The sequence below is a fragment of the Polyodon spathula genome, chromosome 25 (assembly GCF_017654505.1).
Source record: "Polyodon spathula isolate WHYD16114869_AA chromosome 25, ASM1765450v1, whole genome shotgun sequence".
In the NCBI taxonomy this organism is placed as follows: domain Eukaryota; kingdom Metazoa; phylum Chordata; class Actinopteri; order Acipenseriformes; family Polyodontidae; genus Polyodon; species Polyodon spathula.
Window position 1 is genome coordinate 5458386 of NC_054558.1, and position 18593 is coordinate 5476978.

Consider the following 18593-nt stretch of genomic DNA (forward strand, 5'->3'; position numbering starts at 1 on the left):
CAATCGAACATCCCATTTCTTTATTTGACAGATGAAAGTGCATTGTGAGCCTTGCCTTGTTCATGTGTGGGGGGGTGAAGAGAAAGGACAGTGTAGAGTTAGACTGAGATCACAGCATCAGTACCATGCTTTCAAACTGCTTTTGTGTTTTTCTTTTTTTTTTTTTTAAATAGTGATTATAATAATGTAAATATGAAGTGTTATTGAGCAAATATACACACTCCATAAAACTGAGAACTAGATATTTTAATTAAAAAATCTACCTGAATTTTATCATGGGTCACACTGTCTTCATTTTAATGAGTATCAGATGTGTTGCTGATTGCCATCTGCATGTATGAAAAATAGTTTTAACTGTTATATAGGCAACATTTTTGGATAATTTGATTATATGTCTTTATATATGATGTTTTTTAGCCATCCCATCACCAGTATGAAAACTATCAGCTTTCTACCTGTACAAAATGAACTACAATATATTTAGATTTTAACTGGTATGACAATGTCCTGTTCATAATCGATTATGTAAGACCATTAACCATCCCCACTTCCGAAATCCATTCAATCGAGCCATAGAATCATACTACATCTTGGAAGTTTTATTGTTCTGCCAACAAAACTGTCAGGTTCTAATTAGCCGAGGTATTTTTGGCTGTATCGTGCTATTGGCCAGCCAACAGGGAAAAAGTTAACTGCCCCCTCTCAGTATATATATATATATATATATATAGCTTTGAATTGGGGAAGCTCATTAAGGCTTGAAAGATGGAAGCCAGGCTAGGAGTCACAGCGCAAACGCGGGGTCTGGAAGCCAGGCTAGGAGTCACAGCGCAAACGCGGGGTCTGGAAGCCAGGCTAGGAGTCACAGCGCAAACGCGGGGTCTGGAAGCCAGGCTAGGAGTCACAGCGCAAACGCGGGGTCTGGAAGCCAGGCTAGGAGTCACAGCGCAAACGCGGGGTCTGGAAGCCAGGCTAGGAGTCACAGCGCAAACGCGGGGTCTGGAAGCCAGGCTAGGAGTCACAGCGCAAACGCGGGGTCTGGAAGCCAGGCTAGGAGTCACAGCGCAAACGCGGGGTCTGGAAGCCAGGCTAGGAGTCACAGCGCAAACGCGGGGTCTGGAAGCCAGGCTAGGAGTCACAGCGCAAACGCGGGGTCTGGAAGCCAGGCTAGGAGTCACAGCGCAAACGCGGGGTCTGGAAGCCAGGCTAGGAGTCACAGCGCAAACGCGGGGTCTGGAAGCCAGGCTAGGAGTCACAGCGCAAACGCGGGGTCTGGAAGCCAGGCTAGGAGTCACAGCGCAAACGCGGGGTCTGGAAGCCAGGCTAGGAGTCACAGCGCAAACGCGGGGTCTGGAAGTCGGCAGCGGCCTCCTATGCAGGTACAGCCAAGGGCCTACAGTGGTCGTTTTTGAGCTCAGTCTTTTGGCACCGTCTGCAACACTGAAATACCGTCCATTACGTCTTTGCTTCTGTTCTACATATATTTAAGAAACACTTCGCTCAGTGTGGGTTCAAGGTCCTGGGAAAAGGTGGATTTTCAGTGTCCTTTCACGAACTTCACGAACTTTTCCAAGATTTTTTTATGGGTAAAAAATTAGCTTTTAAAGTTGGCGTGTATTTGTTTTACAGTTGCATTTCTAATTTTAATAGCGTTTAAACACACTGTTTGTTTGTAGTAAGTTTTTTTTAGTGTTTTTTTGTGTAACCCTGCATGTTAATACTTGCAGTATAAACCAATTGAATGTTGCTCTCAAATGTTTGAATTTTTTTTTGTGTGTGTTTTTGGGTGCGTGCTCTCGATATACCATGCGCTTTATTTTGGTGCCCCGGTCCGAGTTTCCCATTGGTGGGGAGTTTTTGGAGCAGTGACGCGGGGTTCCTGCTCCTCGTCTCTCAGGCAGCCTATCTGTTTGGCCAGCCAGACAACCCGCCTGCCAGGGAGCAATGGAGAGAGCAATGGAGAGAGCAATGGAGAGAGCAAGCGCTGGCACCAGAACCGGCAACAAGCGGGTTCCCAGTGCAGACAGGATTCCCTGCAGGTACCGGAGTTTAAAACAGTGAAACCAGGCAGATTGACACGCATTGCGCGCTGATTCCCGTCCTGGTTACGTTGCTGGGGGAGTTTAGCTAGCGATCGTACTTCTGAAAGCAAGCTGCTGTTTACATCCGCCGTCTTGCAAAGCGATCTCGGCGTTGCTTTGTTATGGTTTTGCTGTTGACTCGGTCACGGCGTGAGCACTAAATGCAGTTAAACCCGGGTACGCGGATGCTTTGGCGCAGTGTTTTGTAGGTTTGATTGAAATGGTTGTTGTTGTTGTTGTTGTTGTTTATCAGGCTGGTTTGTTGGAACGTGTGTTTATTTTGAAAGTTTCGTGGAATGCAGTACTGCGGGCCTTCCTTATATTTGCGTGCCGAATGTGAACAATTAACTTTCCCTGTGCGTCAACCTGCTTGCCTTAATATTGCGCTGGATTTAACATTATTTACTGAAATATCAACTTTATTAACCAGTGTCAATTATTTATCAAATTCCGTTTGTGTCCGTATTCCATTTTTTTGTTTGTTTACAGTCTACTTTGTTAATTTGTAGTAAACATTCAACACCCATTTAAAAAAAAAAAAAGTTGAAATGTAGCCTTACTGAAGTCTGGCTGAGAAATGGATCTACCTATTTCTCCTAAATCTCAACCTTATCTCTTTACAGATTGTTTCAAAGTACAAACTTCTTTATATGAATAGTCCTCCTTTTTTTACTTTCTCTAGTGAGAGATTGACTTCTGCATTGACCCAAACCTGAAACTTGAGAAAGCAGTACATCAGATGTGTACCCTCTGGTGTGGGGAACACGTTTGAAGCTACCGCTGGCTATATATTCGCTTTCCCCAGGCACTTCATCCATGGGACATGTAGACTGGGCCCGAGCTGCCCCTTCTCTCACGAGTTGCCGGTGTGGAAATCCTCCCAGATCTGCAAGTACTTCCAGAAAGGCTGCTGCTGGTTCGGAGACCGCTGCAGGTGTGTACCTTTCACTTCACTACAGAAGATCTTCTGCCATGGCTGTCTGTCGCTTCTGAAAAGCAGATGAATTGCGCAAGTATGCGCGTTTTGAAGAGCAAAACGGCATTAATCTACTGTTCTGGGTTTCCCACAATTTACCCCTTCAGGTACCCAAGGAATCTAGCGGTATAAACTGATTCTTATTGCAATTGGATGACCTGTCTGTGGATTTGAAGCCCTGCTTTGTGCACCTCATTGCAGAAAACCAGATCATCGGCCTCATTGTGGGACTGTAAAGGGTTACAACGTTTATTTCTGTTAGGTACCAGCATGTCCTCCAGGCCGACGGTGGCTACTCGGGTAGCAGACGGGGCTCTGCCCCTGCCCTCCTGCCCCCCTGGGGTGGCAGTGCGTTCCAGAACCGCCGCGGCTCGGAGCCGTCTGTCCAGCAGGCCCACTGGGGTTACGCCGGGAGTCGACGGGGGTCCGCACCGGCCGTTACGAGCCTGGCCAGCCTCCAGAGGAACTTTGCGCGTCTGAGCACCGAGTTTGAAGAGAATGAGGAAGATCACGAGGCTGAGTTCAGACCGATGCTGCAACATGCCGGTGAGAATGCTGTGGCCATGAATATTTCATTTCAGATGTGGTTGTCAACATGGTTGCAATGCAGGAAAGACTGACCTCTCACTGCGTGGTAACTTTCCTTTCTGCAGGGCCATTAACTGCACACGCAGCACAACAGACTCCCAACACCCCCTCTCCGTGCCGGACAGGTTCCATGTCCAGCTCTGCCTCGGCCCCTTGCCTCCAGATTGGTGCAATAAATGTCGCAGAACATGCCAGCAAACTAGCTTCTCATGAGAGGCACGGTCTACCCAAGGTATGTATCCAGCCTGAAGTGCTGCGGCGTTTACAAGGATTTTTTTTTTTTTTTAACGAGCTTGCATTGATTGACATTAAAACCTAATGTAAATGTTCATTCAAAATATGATTTTTGGACTGCGTGTAAAAGTAATTTGGACCTGATGCGCCTGACAAGCGCTGAATAAATTGACTGCAAAGAGTTAAATTCCTGTGATTCATTAACGTAGTGGGTTGCTAAGGGCTGAACTCTCCTGTAAGTGTTGGTCTATACAAACCTTACAAGGTGTTCTTGATCCTGTCTCTCTACCAGGCATCTTCCAGCCAACAAGAGGCAGCTCCGAGCAGTTCTGCAGACTCTCGGGGCGCTGGTGCGGGGGCGTCTGCCTCGGAAGCCTATGAGAGGAGTAAGGATGTGATGTGTGGGATCTGCATGGACAAGGTGTATGAGAAGCCAGCCCCAGAGGATCGCCGCTTCGGAATCCTGCCCAACTGCAGCCACCCCTTCTGTTTGGGCTGCATTGTCACCTGGAGGAAAACCAAGGACTTCCAGGACGACGTCATCAAGTGAGGACCAGCCCCGTCGAGGGGCTGTACTAATCCTTGCTTTCGAACCGCCATACAGGAACTTATTTGTGCCTCTGCATGCATCATTTAACCTGTTGTCTCCTCTAAATCATAGGTCGTGCCCTCAGTGCAGAGTGAAGTCAACTTTCTACATTCCAAACAAATACTGGGTTAGTGACCCTGCCCAGAAGCACACCCTGGTTGCCAAATTTAAAGAAAGGACCAGGTGAGTCTCAAACTGTAACTGTTGCAAATGTGCATGTTGGCTGTTTAAATACTTTGCTGTGTTGCAGCGATGGGGGGTTATATATTGTGTCTGATACACTTAACTGGAGGCATCGACAGATGTATCCAATTTACTGAGCTATGACCTTCTCGAACGCAAGCTGAGTGGAGCGTGACTGCATCTGTCTGACTGTGTGTTGCACTTCTATCTGGAGAATCTTGTCTGATTTGAAAGTGAGATTTATATGAAGGAGCCAATCTTTGCATATGTAATGTATTGACTAGTGTGGCGTGGAAATGTAGCCCAACGTACCAGTTATAACGGCTAACGGTAAACTTTCATTTCAGCAAAATAAAGTGCAAGTTTTACATGCGGCATGGATGCTGTCCCTTCAAATCGGAGTGCATCTATCTGCACGAGTTGCCTCAAGGGCACAGACACCTGAGAAGGAGGCGATCGGCAGCTTTAGTAAGGAAACTAATGAATAAGCAGAGCCTGTCTTGTCTCAATACACTATGAACATTCATGGGAATGCTATGGTGATTTTCAGTCACTTCCCCTCCCCTTTTTTGGGGGGCTATCCTCCCCTGTGGAATAAACTACACTGCTCCCTGAATGGGGTATCCTGTATTTACTGTGTCTTCTCAGCGCGGTTCTAACACCCAAGTTTTAATGAGCCCAGTGTTTGTTAAACTGAAGCTGTTTCGCTGTCTGTCTGTTTGCCAGCCCCGTCGCCGCAGCTCCACAGAAGACTCTGACAGTGAGGGTTTCCACATCATGCAGTATGCGGTCGCCCTGGCCTTGCTGCACGACAACGGCGACGTGCCGGACGACCACTTCAGCCACCGCCACTTCTTCGAGATCTTCCTGGACGACTCCTTTTTCGACTCGGACTGATTCCCAGGGGTGGGGGGGTGGGGGGGGTGATGTCTTGCCAGACGGCAGGATGGTTCACCCTGTTGCCCATCGCAAAGAGGCCTGACTGCCTCAAACCACTGTGCTTGTAACAGGAACCAGTTTGGTACAGTACAGTCTTCTATATACATGTTTTAAGTCTGTCAAACTTCTGCAGGGATCTGGAGTGTTCACTTTCTTTGTCTTAAGCCTTGCTGGTTCCTCTACGTTTCATATTCCAGGACCATTGCTTTCCCAGAGTGGGAAACCAGTTATGAATAGATTTAATCAGGAGGGGGTTAGTTTTGAATGACCCATACTCTTGCAAAGTGTAGCCTTGGCTGATTTTTCCTTTATTCTTGCTCCTACTATTGTAAGAAGCGGCAACCAGTTTCCAAATTCCGTTTCTTGCCTCCTCTTGGCATGGTCTCGCCTGTCTTTTTTTTTTTTTATTCTGTTTCTTTTACTTGGTTATACTTCAGGGTGTTGACTGTAGATCCAGGCAGATTTCTTTCCTGGTATATAATCACCTTCCAGATTCCAGCACAGGGAGCGGTGTTGTACTAGGAAGCTTCAGCAGTGTCTAAAACATCTGTTCAAATGCAGGTCTACAAGCAAAGCAACAGAAGATGGAGGTGAAATGAACTTCACTCCTGGAGCGGTCCCGTGTTCCTGGCTTCAGTTTTAATTGGCATTATCCCTCTGGGGGTGTTTTTAATTTTTTTTGCAAGCACAGTTTGCGTTTCTACGGTTGTGTTGCACCAGCAAGTAAAGTTTTGATCTTGTGATCTGCAGCCATGTGGGCTCCTGGCCTCTATTTGGGTCATATGCAATACATTCAAGGACAGTTAGTCGTAATATCCTCCCATTCGTTTCAGCCAGCATTGTCTAGAAAGTTCAGCTGTTGGGTGTTTTCTCTAAGGGCTGGCGAGGGAGAATATGCTAATGCCTTCTACAATAGGCACAAATGAAGTCACATTTGCTGCTACACACCAGCGTGTTCAAGAGTACTGTTGCCAAATAGTTTTGTCTTGCACTGTTTAAATATCTTTGCACCCTGGTAACCTGCATTCACATTTATAGAATATGGATTTCGCACTTGATTCCAGTGCTGACACTTAATTGTGTGTATGTTATATATATTAGTATGTTTTTTTTTTTATACCCTGGCTATATAGTCATTTTGAGTTTGAAAGAATGCTTTTTGTAGCTCTTGGATGGGAGATTTTGTTTTTGTTAAACATGAACATATATATGAGGTCTAATGCATTGCAGATGCTTAACAGTATTGTTTTGACAGCTAGAGAATGGTCTTGTTGACTTGCCCAATGCTGGTGGTGGTCCTGTCCACTGTTCTGATATATATTTTTTAATACCCCTCTCTGTATTAAGCAGTGTTCTTAAAGCAGGCATTTTTTAAAAGAGGATGTGTCTGATGTTCAATGCAGTGCTGTAATGTCAGGCTTACTGTACAGACCAGGGGGTATTGGTGTGTGTAATACTAGATGCATTTTATATATTCCTCGCATGTGAAGAAAAAAAAAAGCAAGTTTAATAAAAGGTGTTTCACAACTCTACATTGTCTCTCATTGTATTTAAATCTCTGCTGTAGGGTGCTCCCCCTCCCAAGCCAGAATATTGCAATTCCATGCAGTTGAACTGTGGGGTTGTCACAGCCTTTTACAATAAACGTCCACAGCTGTCTATCCTTCATCTCAGAGTACCTAAATGGCCTGTGGAATAGAATACAGATATTTTCACTTAAAATTATACCAAATAGCTCCTGTCTAAACAGGTGGTGCTTCATATATAACAGTTCCTGGTATTCAAACAGAACACATGCGCTCTTAAAACTGAGTAGGAACCCATCTCCTATACACGTGGCAGACAATGCATCTGGTATAGAGCCCACTACAAGACAGCCGTTATCACTCTATTCGTGCAAGTAGCTGCCAAGACGTGCAGGCTTTATTTGCTTCTCGACTGAATGCATGATATTCTCCATTACAACATATTGAAACTCCGATAATGATCCTGGGCATGGCTTTAGTTTTCAGCTGTGACCGAGTAAATGTGTTTATTGCCGTTAGGTGGCGCATTATAACTCTGCAAATAAGAAGCTTGGCATTGCAGCGTCTGTAAAGAGCGAACTCTACGGTGGAGGCGGAGCGCTCTCTGGCTGCTTCCTGCGAGCGGGTCTGTGTGTGTTTGTGCAACCGGACAAGGAGCGGGAGCAGACGGCATTTAAAAAGTAAAACGTATGTTTTTTTTTGTTTTTGTTTTTTTAACACGGTTTAATTTTACTACATGACGCTAACTGGACATAACGCACCGACCTGTAGGGATAATAAAATGAGAAACAGGTTTATTGATCTGGTGCCATTTTATTTGGATAATTTGTCATTCAAATCAGAAGCGATGCAACCGTAAGCTTTAAAACAGACTTTCGTGAAAAGCGCAAACTCGTTTTTTTGTTTGCATAATTGCTATAGGCATCCATGTGCATTTGTTAGAGCAATTAATACGTTTAAAAACAAAATAACAAAACCCACTCGGCAGGTTTGATTTGCAGAGGAGACGGTTCAGTCGGAAGCCTGCACGCATCGTTACTGGTGTGTGGTGTTACACTTCAAAACTGTAACGCTCTGGCAAGATTGTGACGCAGTTTCCACCGCATCCCTCCAGCCGAGAACAACTGAAACACCTTGCTGCAGAACACCTGTATTACAAGTGTTAGGGCAAGTGCCCCCTCCCCGTGTGTGTGTGTCTGGGAGGGTGAAGCTGGCTCCTCTCCCTGTGTGTGTCTAGCTGGGTGAAGCTGGTTCCCCTCCCTGTGTGTGTGTGTCTAGCTGGGTGAAGCTGACTCCTCTCCACACTGTGTGTCTAGCTGGGTGAAGCTGGCTCCCCTCCCTGTGTGTGTGTCTGGCTGGGTGAAGCTGGCTCCCCTCCCTGTGTGTGTGTCTAGCTAGGTGAAGCTGGCTCCCCTCCCTGTGTGTGTGTGTGTCTAGCTGGGTGAAGCTGGTTCCCCTCCCTGTGCGTGTGTGTATAGCTGGGTGAAGCTGGTTCCCCTCCCTGTGTGTGTGTATGTCTAGCTGGGTGAAGCCGACTCCCCTCCACACTGTTATTGTGCGTTTGTGTTCCGCAGGTGTGATGGAGGGCCCTGGCTGTCTGCTCGAGCGGTTTGAGAAGAGCCATCGCCTGCTTATCCAGGCCCTGATGTCAGGCAGCTCCGGTGCCAGCCTGGCGCTAAGGGTGTTCCAACGCTCGAGCACCCCAGACAGGGGGGGCTTTCACTGGGGGGGTCTGGTGAGCACCCTGACCAGGGAGGAGCCGTGTCTGGAGGGAGAGGCACACAGCCTGGCAGTGTAAGCATCAGACACCGCGACCAATCTGCTGTATTGAGTGCAATTGTTGGATTACGTGACATTGATATCACGCTGCTTTAGCCATCCCAGCTCTGACACTTACAATGCCTGTCTCCAAAAAGCAGCAACAGCAAGACTCATCATTTTACATCAGGGTTGGGTTGTGCATTTGTATTTAAATGCTATCTGGAAACATACTGCTCATTTGCATTTGAATGCAGTAGCCTCCTGGGTCCAGTTACCTGTGTGTCTTGTTAAAAGCTTTTGGGTGTTCTCCTTTGTGTCACTCATATCTTTCTTGACCTCCCACCCCCCCCAGGAAGCCTCTGGTCTGCCTGTTTCCTGTTGCATTCAAAAGGAACCTCCTAGCTTTCCTTCACAGGACCTACACCACCGTGCCCAGAGACTGCCTGCTGGATTTGGTCCGCTCATTTGAACAGGACCCCAAATCTGACTCTTGGGTTCAGGCACTGCTCGGGGTCCTAAATCGGGACCTGGAATCCTGCAACACTGCTGCTCCGATCCAGCTGACCAGCGAGTGCCAACAGAGAGTGAAGCTGCTGTCGGAGAAAATGAGAGCAGGCAGTGAGCTGGGCACCGGCAGGGGTCCACCAGGCAGGTGGATGGGGTATTTCAGTGCACACTCGGAGAACTACAGAAAGAGAAAGAGTGAGACCGTCGGGCTGACCCAGGGCAGGGCCTCGGACTCCGAGGACGGGGGGAGCCAGAGCAAGAAGCAGAAAGTGACCCACGCTGGCGACACCGCAGCTGCTTGTGGGTTGGAGGAGAAAGCTGCTGAGGAAATCCTTGATGGGCCTGTCTTGGACGAAGGTGGCGCAGGGGACTGTGGGCTGCTCGGAGGACTGATGGCTTCAGGAGAGAACGAGAAGTTTCAGCCGAGCCAGGCGTCTGTCTCTGTGGTGTCTGAGGGACAGGGCACCTCCAAGACCGGCGCTGTTGGAGAGCTTCCTGACAGAATTCGGGTACTGTATTGTCCTGGTATAGCCAAGGTTTTAAAACCATTGCCGAGCTCTCACAGCACTCTGAAGTGGCTTATTATTTGCCGAGCACATCTGAGCATCACGCTCACACCATTGTCTGTCGTAGATGATTCACAGCTTAGCCTTCAATGCCCTCGTCCTCGATTTTTAAATAAGTATTCAGTTCTTGTTTTTTTTTCACAGTCTTGCGTTCCGAAGCTCAGGGAGCTACTGGAATCGGATATGGAGGTGGGTCTTGTCTTTCTTTTTCATGTGTTCTCTTCTAACATCCCAGGCTCCTGATTTAACCCTGCTTGGGTCAAGGTCCTGTGCTGTCAAAACTCAGATTACCGGTGCCCACTGCTGAAAGTTTAATAGCAGATATCAGAATGCAGGTGCATGTTCTGTGCAGTCTTCACGGCCATGGTAGCACATGTCTGTGCGTGACAGATACAGGAGAGGATCAACAAGGGTATGAATGTTACTGGAATATGTGGATATAGTGTGAATTATAATATTTGTTTTGCATCTAGAAATCAGAGCCAGGCTCCAGTGAAGACCTGCAGTTGCTGAATGAGTGCGATCCAGCTCAGGTGAGCGAGTGAGCGTTGCTGCTTTGTGAAAAATGATATTGAAAACCGCAGAGCTGCAAGACCGTCTGAGCCTTTCTTTAAGGATGTCTTAGTGACCGCTGTCACTACCTGAAGATCCTGGCTTGCTGATTTGCCCTCCCTCCTGCAGGTGGAGCTGTTGTGCAGGGTGCTGCGTCTCTCCGAGGTGCCCGAGCAGGTCTTGCCCCAGTTCTGCACCGTGCTGCTGGCACTGTCCCCCGATCTGAGCTGCAGCACTGCAGCCGAGCTCGCCCGGAGTCTCTTCCTCAACAAGGTAGGCACCACAACACCCCGTCCCAACAGGCGTGTCAGCAGCTTTCAGGCACCCTGCCTGCACTCCCTGTTTTAAATACTTATGAAAAGGCCAATGACACTGTGTACAGCCAGCCACCACAAGAGCGAGTGTACACCAGTCCTCTCCTAAACTGACCATTTAGTGCTGGGTGTCTTGTCAGGCAGAAACTGGCGATCGTGCCAAATTGTGTGGTGGCTTCTGTGGTCGATAATTCATTTGAAGCCAGTCTGTAACGGTTGGGCGTGGGGCTGGTGCATTATCCCACTGAGCCGTGCTGCCCCTCATTCTGTAAAGCAGTGTAGTGTGAGTGTGTGTTAACAGTGCGCTTGTTGCAGGTCCTCTCCCTGACGGAGCCTGCCTCCCGATTCCTCACGACTGCAGTGACTTCGTTTTGCAGCCGCTACCCCCGGCCCTCCTGCTGCGCTCTCATTGGACCCGTCCTGCAGGCCCGGTTCGCAGGTACTTTCAGCCCGGCTGATCCATGGGGCACTGTGCTGGTGTCCAGGGCAGTGGAACGATCGCTTTCCTGTGCGTCGCGTTTTGTTTACCACGTTGTGACATGCAGAGACTCTTCCTGGGCTTCAGTGCTCATTTGATAAGCAAGTAAACCAAACCGTGGGCTAGCCACAGCCAGGGTCGTGTTCAAACCAGACGGCTCTGGGAGTGATCTGGAAACTCTTGTTTGTTGCCTCATAGGGAGTGTTCAGATGGAGCTGGTCTGCAGACTGATTGAGGACTGTCTGGACCCTGAGCATTACGTGCTGGTGTTTGAGTAAGTGCATTTGTTCGTTTGATTTCGGGGGGGGGGGGGGGGGGGGGGGGGGGGGGGGGGGGGGGGCTGCTGTAAAGCTGGTTGTAAATTTACAACCACAAACGATTGTAGAAGATTCTGTGTTGCTGACGAACCCTGCTTGCTGTGATCAGACAGGTGCTGAGCGTGCCGTGGAGCGAGGAGGTCCTGTCTGTCATTCACTCCCTGCTGGACAGGAAGGTGAGCTCTCCTCCTGACACACAGGGAGCATTGCCCTGCTCCCTCCTTCTGCCTCTAGAAGTTGCTCTCAGTCTCTTCCTGTGCAAGAGTTTCCACATTGAGTTGCTGTCGTTATGATTGCTGTGTCCCCTGCAGGTGGCGCTGTCCCAGGACCAGTTTGAGCAGTTTATTGACAGGCTGAGCCAGGAGGCAGCCCACTTCAGCAAGTCCATGAAGTTTGCAAAGATGGTCCTTGCACTCCTGACCAAACACCAGAGCAGTGTAAGCAGAAGCTGAGCAGCCTTCCCTGGTGTGGATTACGTAACTGTGGTAGAAGCTCATGGAGTGTTGTTATCCAATGGGGTTTAGTCAAGACTTCTCTTTGTTTGTGATGCAGAACTAATGATAGCATTAGAATGACTAGCAGTAGCAATGATGTCACCGTCATGCGTTCTGCACAGGTCATAATCTTGGGTAGAAATGAAAGTCTGCTGTAACACTCGAACTGCATTAAATCATGTTTTTCTTAGTAACTGCCACAATAACTACTCCACCTGTGAAGGCGCTGGCATTTATAAATGCAGATTTAAACATGAATCTCGATGTTCTGGTTGCAGCAGTAATCTGTACAGCCACCAGGAACTGGAGCTGAGAATCACTGGACTAAGACAAGTAGAAATCCAGCTGCGATTTCTCTATTTCTTTCCTGTTTTTGTTTGCAGGTAACCGGGACACACAAAAACACTTTGGCGTGCTCCCTCGCCTTAAACGAGACCTTCCTGAAGAAGTGTCTGCAAGCAGCCCTGAGGCGCATCGCTGCTGTGTGATGCCGTGGAGGAGCGTGGGAGTCACTGCAGCCCTTCAGCAGAGCGGACTGGGGAGCACAAAGACCCCCAGCCACGTGGAGGCTCTCCGGAGATCTGCCTCTGCTCCCGTACAAAATGAACCCCGGGGTTACAGTTATAATTACAGTTGAACTGATAAGTAATGTAACGAGCTAGACATTAACATGTGTGTTGTGTTTATTCTAATAGCCCTGCAGTAATATCATAGTTTACACACACACAAGCATAGTGTGTAACTCTTTTTTTTTTTTTCAAACAAATGGGGGGTGCTGAAAGCGTTTTCAAATTCTGAGACTAACGATCGCTCAGTGCAAAACACAGCATGGAACGACGCATGGTTAAGCTTGGACCGGTGTGTAATTGAACTGTAATTGACCAATCACATGATGTAATTACAATTACACAGGTCTGCACGGTTGAACTTCAGTTCCAATCACACAGAGCTTGCAATGAATTCTGAATGACTCGGTTCCAGTCACACGGGGCTTGCAATGAATTCTGACTGACTCGGTTCCAGTCACACGGGGCTTGCAATGAATTCTGAATGACTCGGTTCCAGTCACACGGGGCTTGCAATGAATTCTGAATGACTCGGTTCCAGTCACACGGGGCTTGCAATGAATTCTGAATGACTCGGTTCCAGTCACACGGGGCTTGCAATGAATTCTGAATGACTCGGTTCCAGTCACACGGGGCTTGCAATGAATTCTGAATGACTCGGTTCCAGTCACACGGGGCTTGCAATGAATTCTGAATGACTCTGTTCCAGTCACACGGGGCTTGCAATGAATTCTGAATGACTCGGTTCCAGTCACACGGGGCTTGCAATGAATTCTGAATGACTCTGTTCCAGTCACACGGGGCTTGCAATGAATTCTGAATGACTCGGTTCCAGTCACACGGGGCTTGCAATGAATTCTGAATGACTCGGTTCCAGTCACACGGGGCTTGCAATGAATTCTGAATGACTCGGTTCCAGTCACACGGGGCTTGCAATGAATTCTGAATGACTCGGTTCCAGTCACACGGGGCTTGCAATGAATTCTGAATGACTCGGTTCCAGTCACACGGGGCTTGCAATGAATTCTGAATGACTCGGTTCCAGTCACACGGGGCTTGCAATGAATTCTGAATGACTCGGTTCCAGTCACACGGGGCTTGCAATGAATTCTGAATGACTCGGTTCCAGTCACACGGGGCTTGCAATGAATTCTGAATGACTCGGTTCCAGTCACACGGGGCTTGCAATGAATTCTGAATGACTCGGTTCCAGTCACACGGGGCTTGCAATGAATTCTGAATGACTCGGTTTCAGTCGCACAGGGCTTGCAATGAATTCTGAATGACTCGGTTCCAGTCACACGGGGCTTGCAATGCGTTTGTGTTGTTTTCTGTTTCCATTTTTTAATGTGAGCCCTTTATATGTAATCCGGGTCTGGAAAACAACACCCAGAATCCACAAGAACTCTTGTTAGTTAATGATGTTGTGTGTGTTGAAGAATCCACAGTGAATCTTGTTTGTTAATGATGTTGTGTGATTTGTATGCTGTTCTCTAAATGGAGTATTCAGTATTAAAGTTATTTTGTTAACATGTCATGGCACACTTTTTAATTATTAAAAACACATCATATGTATTTTATATTAATTAAAATGTGTTTGATAAATACATTCTCTGAAAAATGTTCCAATATTTGTTGAATGTTACTGCATCAGACTAGCATAGTGTAACGGGGTCTATTTGACACTACCAAGATGGCGGGCAGAATACGCCACACGCAACGCGCGGTACTCACCGCTGCTGTTCTCGCGGGATGTGAGTCTATTTAGGCAGGAAGCGGCGGGTCGACGTCCCTTTTTCAACACTGCGGACGGAGAGACGGTCGTGTCGGCAACATGAGGTTAGAAAAGAAATCTTTAATACAAAGAGTATCACCCCAGACTCCCCGGGTATAGGCGGCCTCCGTGCTCCAGTGCTGCTGCTTCGCCGTGTTGTCAGGACTCTGTTCAGGGTGTCTCTTGTGAGAGTCTCTAGTGACAGGCTGTGTTGAATATGGCCGGACCGGGTGCAGATGGTTAATCTTCATCAATCCTGTTGCAGAAACACGAGGGGCCGGTTAATAGCGAGTAGAGCTGGCAGTAAGGGATATTGCATTGCTAGCTGCGCGCAGTATTGAATGCGTTTGTGAGAATATGTGAGGTTTTTTTACATTTGAACTCGGGAATTGTGTATCGGGCGGGGTCACAGTACCATTCGTCTCACAAGCCGTTTATAAAAGCGCAATGCGTGAAAATGTAGCATAACGTCAAAAATAAAACGCTGGCTGTAGCACCTGTGTACACGGCTCTGAATCGTGCTTTACTCCTGTGAATGTGGCCGTACCGAGTTTTAGAAAATAAAGTAAGATCTTTGTCCGCTGCGTTTGGTGGTTGGCCAGTAGGGGGATGAGCTCGGCCTCCAGTCCCATACTGGGATGTACTGCAGTTGAACTGTGTGCGGTTCGGCATGGTAGAGACTGCTTGTGTTAGCACGCATGATCGACTGCATTTAAAACCACTCGCTGGATTGAAAATGCGGTGTTTGCTGAACAGCCCGCCCCCAGGCATGTAACTAGAAAGACCTTAATGAAAGCCAGCGGATAGGTGCCGGTGGTTTGGGGGTTGAACTTTGATATAATAAACAGTTAACAGTGAAAAATCCAACAAGACTTGCCAACAAATAACAATATGGTGATGCGTTCAGTTAGCAAGGTCCTATTCTACACAACATTCTGGATGTGCCAAAGGGTAAAACCTTTTAGAAAGCTTGAAATAGTCTCAAATACAGAATTGAGGTTCAAATAAAGAGTTTGCTCAAGTGAATGGTTATTGCACCTGTCTCAGATTCTATATCTATATATATTATATATATATATATATATATATATATATATATATATATATATATATATATATATATACATACACACACACCACACACACACACACACACACACACATGCATCTGCCTGTGGGGGGGTGGATCAGCAGCCTGGCACATTCCACTCATCTTGTCTCATGCTATGTTTTGTTCTTTGTCCCTCAGCAAGGTTTCCAGAGACACCCTCTATGAGGCTACCCGGGAGGTGCTGCAGGGCTCCCAGCAGAAGCAGCGCAAGTACGAGATCCTCTTTGCTACTCTGTCCCAGATAGCTTGTGTCACAGTGTCTCGTGACTTGTGTTTTGCAATTAACCCTAAATGTAGAATGTGTTATGGATTGGCTAAAGAAATATGTTCCTAGCATCTGAATCCACACGCAGTGACTAATGGACCCCTGGTCCTATACCTTGAATGTGTAAATTGTACAGGTGCAGGGTTCAAATTCAAGTCCCATTGCAACCTATTTGGTAACTCCCCCTGTTTGGTTAAATTGCCTCAGCATTACAGGCCTCTTTCCAACCTGGATAAATATACTTTGCCTTTTCAAATCCCTCTCAACCTCCCCAGCTCTTGGGATTGTGATGTAGCTCATCCTGGTCCCTCTGCCTCTTTGTTTTCTCAGGTTCCTGGAAACGGTGGAGCTGCAGATCAGCCTGAAGAACTACGACCCCCAGAAGGACAAGCGTTTCTCGGGCACTGTCAGGTTCGGCCTCTTTCTGTTCCACCCAGCCTTCAGCCTGCCTGCTGCTCCTCTCCTTGCCTGAGCTGCATCACATTGGCCAGCCATCCAAACACCAGCAAAAGGCTGGAGGTGGAGCACGGCGTGCTGAACAGCCTCGGGTAGTCCTGCTGACCCCCCCTGGCTTGGGGGAAGGCGGACGGACCCATACCCTGGGTCTTAAAACAAGAGGGGAGGCGTGGGGAGGCTTTCCAGCCGAGCCCGCCGACCATTTCTAACGAAGTGGTGTTGCTGGTGGATGAGACGCTTGACGAGAAGCCAGCGAGGTTCAGGGTAAGGCGTGTTTTGGTTTTGTGAGCTGAGGCGTCTCCTGCGTACCGAAGGCTTCGTTTCACGCGTTTGTGTTTTCTCGAGTGGTTTTGATTGGGTTTCACCTCTGCCCTGCAGACTGAAGACCACTCCCCGACCCAAGTTCTCAATCTGTGTCCTGGGAGACCAGCAGCACTGCGATGAAGCCAAGGCAGCCGACATCCCTCACATGGACATTGAGGCGCTCAAGAAACTCAACAAGAACAAGAAGCTGGTCAAGAAACTCGGTGTGTGTAGGGGGGGGGGGGGGGGGGGGGGGCTACTTCTAAATTGTTTATACAGAAAGTAAAGTCATTAGTTATATTGTACAAAAATGATTGCTGTAGTTTTACATTTTGTTTGTGTACAGTTAGAGGGTGATCAGGGGGACACACCCCCTGTACTAATGTTTCCTTCACTTGATTGGGATTAAGTGTTCTGTGCAGCAGTTTATAAGATGCTGTTTATATAATTCATGGCATCCTGCTTAGCTTTATTGTTTGTGTGCCTCTAGCTTCCCGACACGGTTTACTTTAACTGGTACGAGTATTTGCTCACTGATAACACTGTTAGTGGGAGTTTTAACCCTCAATGTTCGTGTGACCCTCCCCACCCACAGCTAAGAAGTATGATGCTTTCCTGGCTTCAGAGTCTCTGATCAAGCAGATCCCTCGTATCCTGGGTCCAGGGCTTAACAAGGCGGGCAAGTTCCCTTCCCTGCTCACCCACAACGAGAACATGAGCACCAAGGTGGACGAGGTGAAGTCCACCATCAAGTTCCAGATGAAGAAGGTAAGCATGGGCATGTCAGCTAGAACTGGGGCACAGTTACACTGAAATAACATCCATGACCACACACGTGAACATGTTTTAAGTAAGCAAGCAAGCAGTAATCACAGGTGCAAATACAGAAACCCACTGCATAACTTCATGTAAATGGGGTCACCAACAGTGGTTGAAAATACAAGTGATTTAAACTAAAATTAATTCCATTGTGATTGCAATTGGGAATTGCACAACTACATTTGTGATCGACCCCAGCTCTCGTTTCTCAAAGCTAACGTTTGTAAGAAATGATTTGAAAGTGCTGATTGGGGTTTACAGTGTGCTTCACTGCACCACAAGGTGTGTTAACAGTGCCCCCTGCTGTTCCCCTGTAGGTACTGTGCCTGGCTGTGGGGGTGGGCCATGTGAAGATGACCGAAGAGGAGCTGGTGTACAACATCCACCTGTCAATCAACTTCCTGGTGTCTCTGCTCAAGAAGAACTGGCAGAATGTGAGAGCCCTGTACATCAAGAGCACCATGGGCAAGCCACAGCGCCTGTACTAGACCTGCGCCCTGCACTCGCTGCTTTGTACGAATAATAAACTACAGATTCAAGTCCTGTCTGGTGATTCTTTCTTGTGCTGTATCTGTGTCCGAGACCAATAGGAAATAGATTTGATGCATTTGCTATAAGTGCACTGCTCTTCAACCTGAGGGAAACACTAGTGCAACAACCTCTCCATGTTAGATCATTAGATTTGGTTTGCACCTCTCAACAGTTTCCTTTTAAACATTCTGCAGCTCTGAAATCAAAATGCAGTGCTGGGTTATTGCAAGTGGGTTACCGTTCAGGGAGTTGTCTAGAGCGAATAGAATTCGGTGCATTTTAGGCATATCAATAAATGCGTTGATCAGCTCCATTGCTGATTAACTTGTTTTTTCCAAACCAGACTCTTCATGGAGTAGCTGTGCCTGGATTTTGTAGCATGTGATATTGCCCCCTCCAGACTTAAACATGATTTGTTTGGTATTTTGAGTGTCCTGTAAATACTGTCAGCGTTACACGCATGATCCATTAGGCAGCAGCTTTTGAATTGAATGAGCCGGCCTTTGCCTCAAGGATAACAGGCTTCCAGGGTGGTCATGTAAACACTGGTGAGACGAAATGTACCGGCTAAAAAAAAACAAGAAGTGGCTGCTGTGAACAAGCTTAATCTGCACAGCGCTCGGGGCGGATTAAGAGGTTTATTGCAGGTCAGAGGATCTGCCT

General features: G+C 47.6%; 3 protein-coding genes across 5 annotated transcripts; all 3 read left to right on the forward strand.

The window, feature by feature from the left end:
* The first annotated feature begins 1733 nt into the window (after positions 1–1733).
* LOC121300284 (probable E3 ubiquitin-protein ligase makorin-1) lies at positions 1734–7079 on the forward strand. Its single transcript, XM_041228790.1, has 8 exons — positions 1734–2039; positions 2887–3015; positions 3320–3603; positions 3711–3877; positions 4172–4425; positions 4541–4651; positions 4999–5119; positions 5378–7079. The coding sequence occupies exons 1-8, from the start codon at positions 1945–1947 to the stop codon at positions 5546–5548; spliced, it is 1332 nt and encodes a 443-aa protein (XP_041084724.1). The 5' UTR covers positions 1734–1944; the 3' UTR covers positions 5549–7079.
* A 612-nt stretch (positions 7080–7691) lies between these two features.
* fance (FA complementation group E) lies at positions 7692–12605 on the forward strand. 2 transcript variants are annotated; one of them, XM_041227868.1, is made up of 11 exons: positions 7692–7803; positions 8691–8910; positions 9230–9893; positions 10095–10139; positions 10424–10483; positions 10632–10775; positions 11132–11255; positions 11493–11568; positions 11721–11787; positions 11923–12048; positions 12489–12605. In XM_041227868.1, the coding sequence occupies exons 2-11, from the start codon at positions 8696–8698 to the stop codon at positions 12591–12593; spliced, it is 1626 nt and encodes a 541-aa protein (XP_041083802.1). In that variant the 5' UTR covers positions 7692–7803; positions 8691–8695; the 3' UTR covers positions 12594–12605. The 2 variants fall into 2 exon arrangements, with proteins under 2 accessions (XP_041083802.1, XP_041083803.1); XM_041227869.1 differs by having other exon boundaries at positions 7694–7796.
* Positions 12606–14406: 1801 nt separating this feature from the next.
* rpl10a (ribosomal protein L10a) lies at positions 14407–17938 on the forward strand. Of its 2 annotated transcripts, XM_041227877.1 has the most exons (6): positions 14407–14510; positions 15695–15766; positions 16152–16232; positions 16656–16804; positions 17176–17348; positions 17717–17938. In XM_041227877.1, the coding sequence occupies exons 1-6, from the start codon at positions 14506–14508 to the stop codon at positions 17885–17887; spliced, it is 651 nt and encodes a 216-aa protein (XP_041083811.1). In that variant the 5' UTR covers positions 14407–14505; the 3' UTR covers positions 17888–17938. The 2 variants fall into 2 exon arrangements, with proteins under 2 accessions (XP_041083811.1, XP_041083812.1); XM_041227878.1 differs by lacking the exons at positions 14407–14510; positions 15695–15766; positions 16152–16232 and adding an exon at positions 16277–16541.
* The last annotated feature ends 655 nt before the right edge of the window (positions 17939–18593 follow it).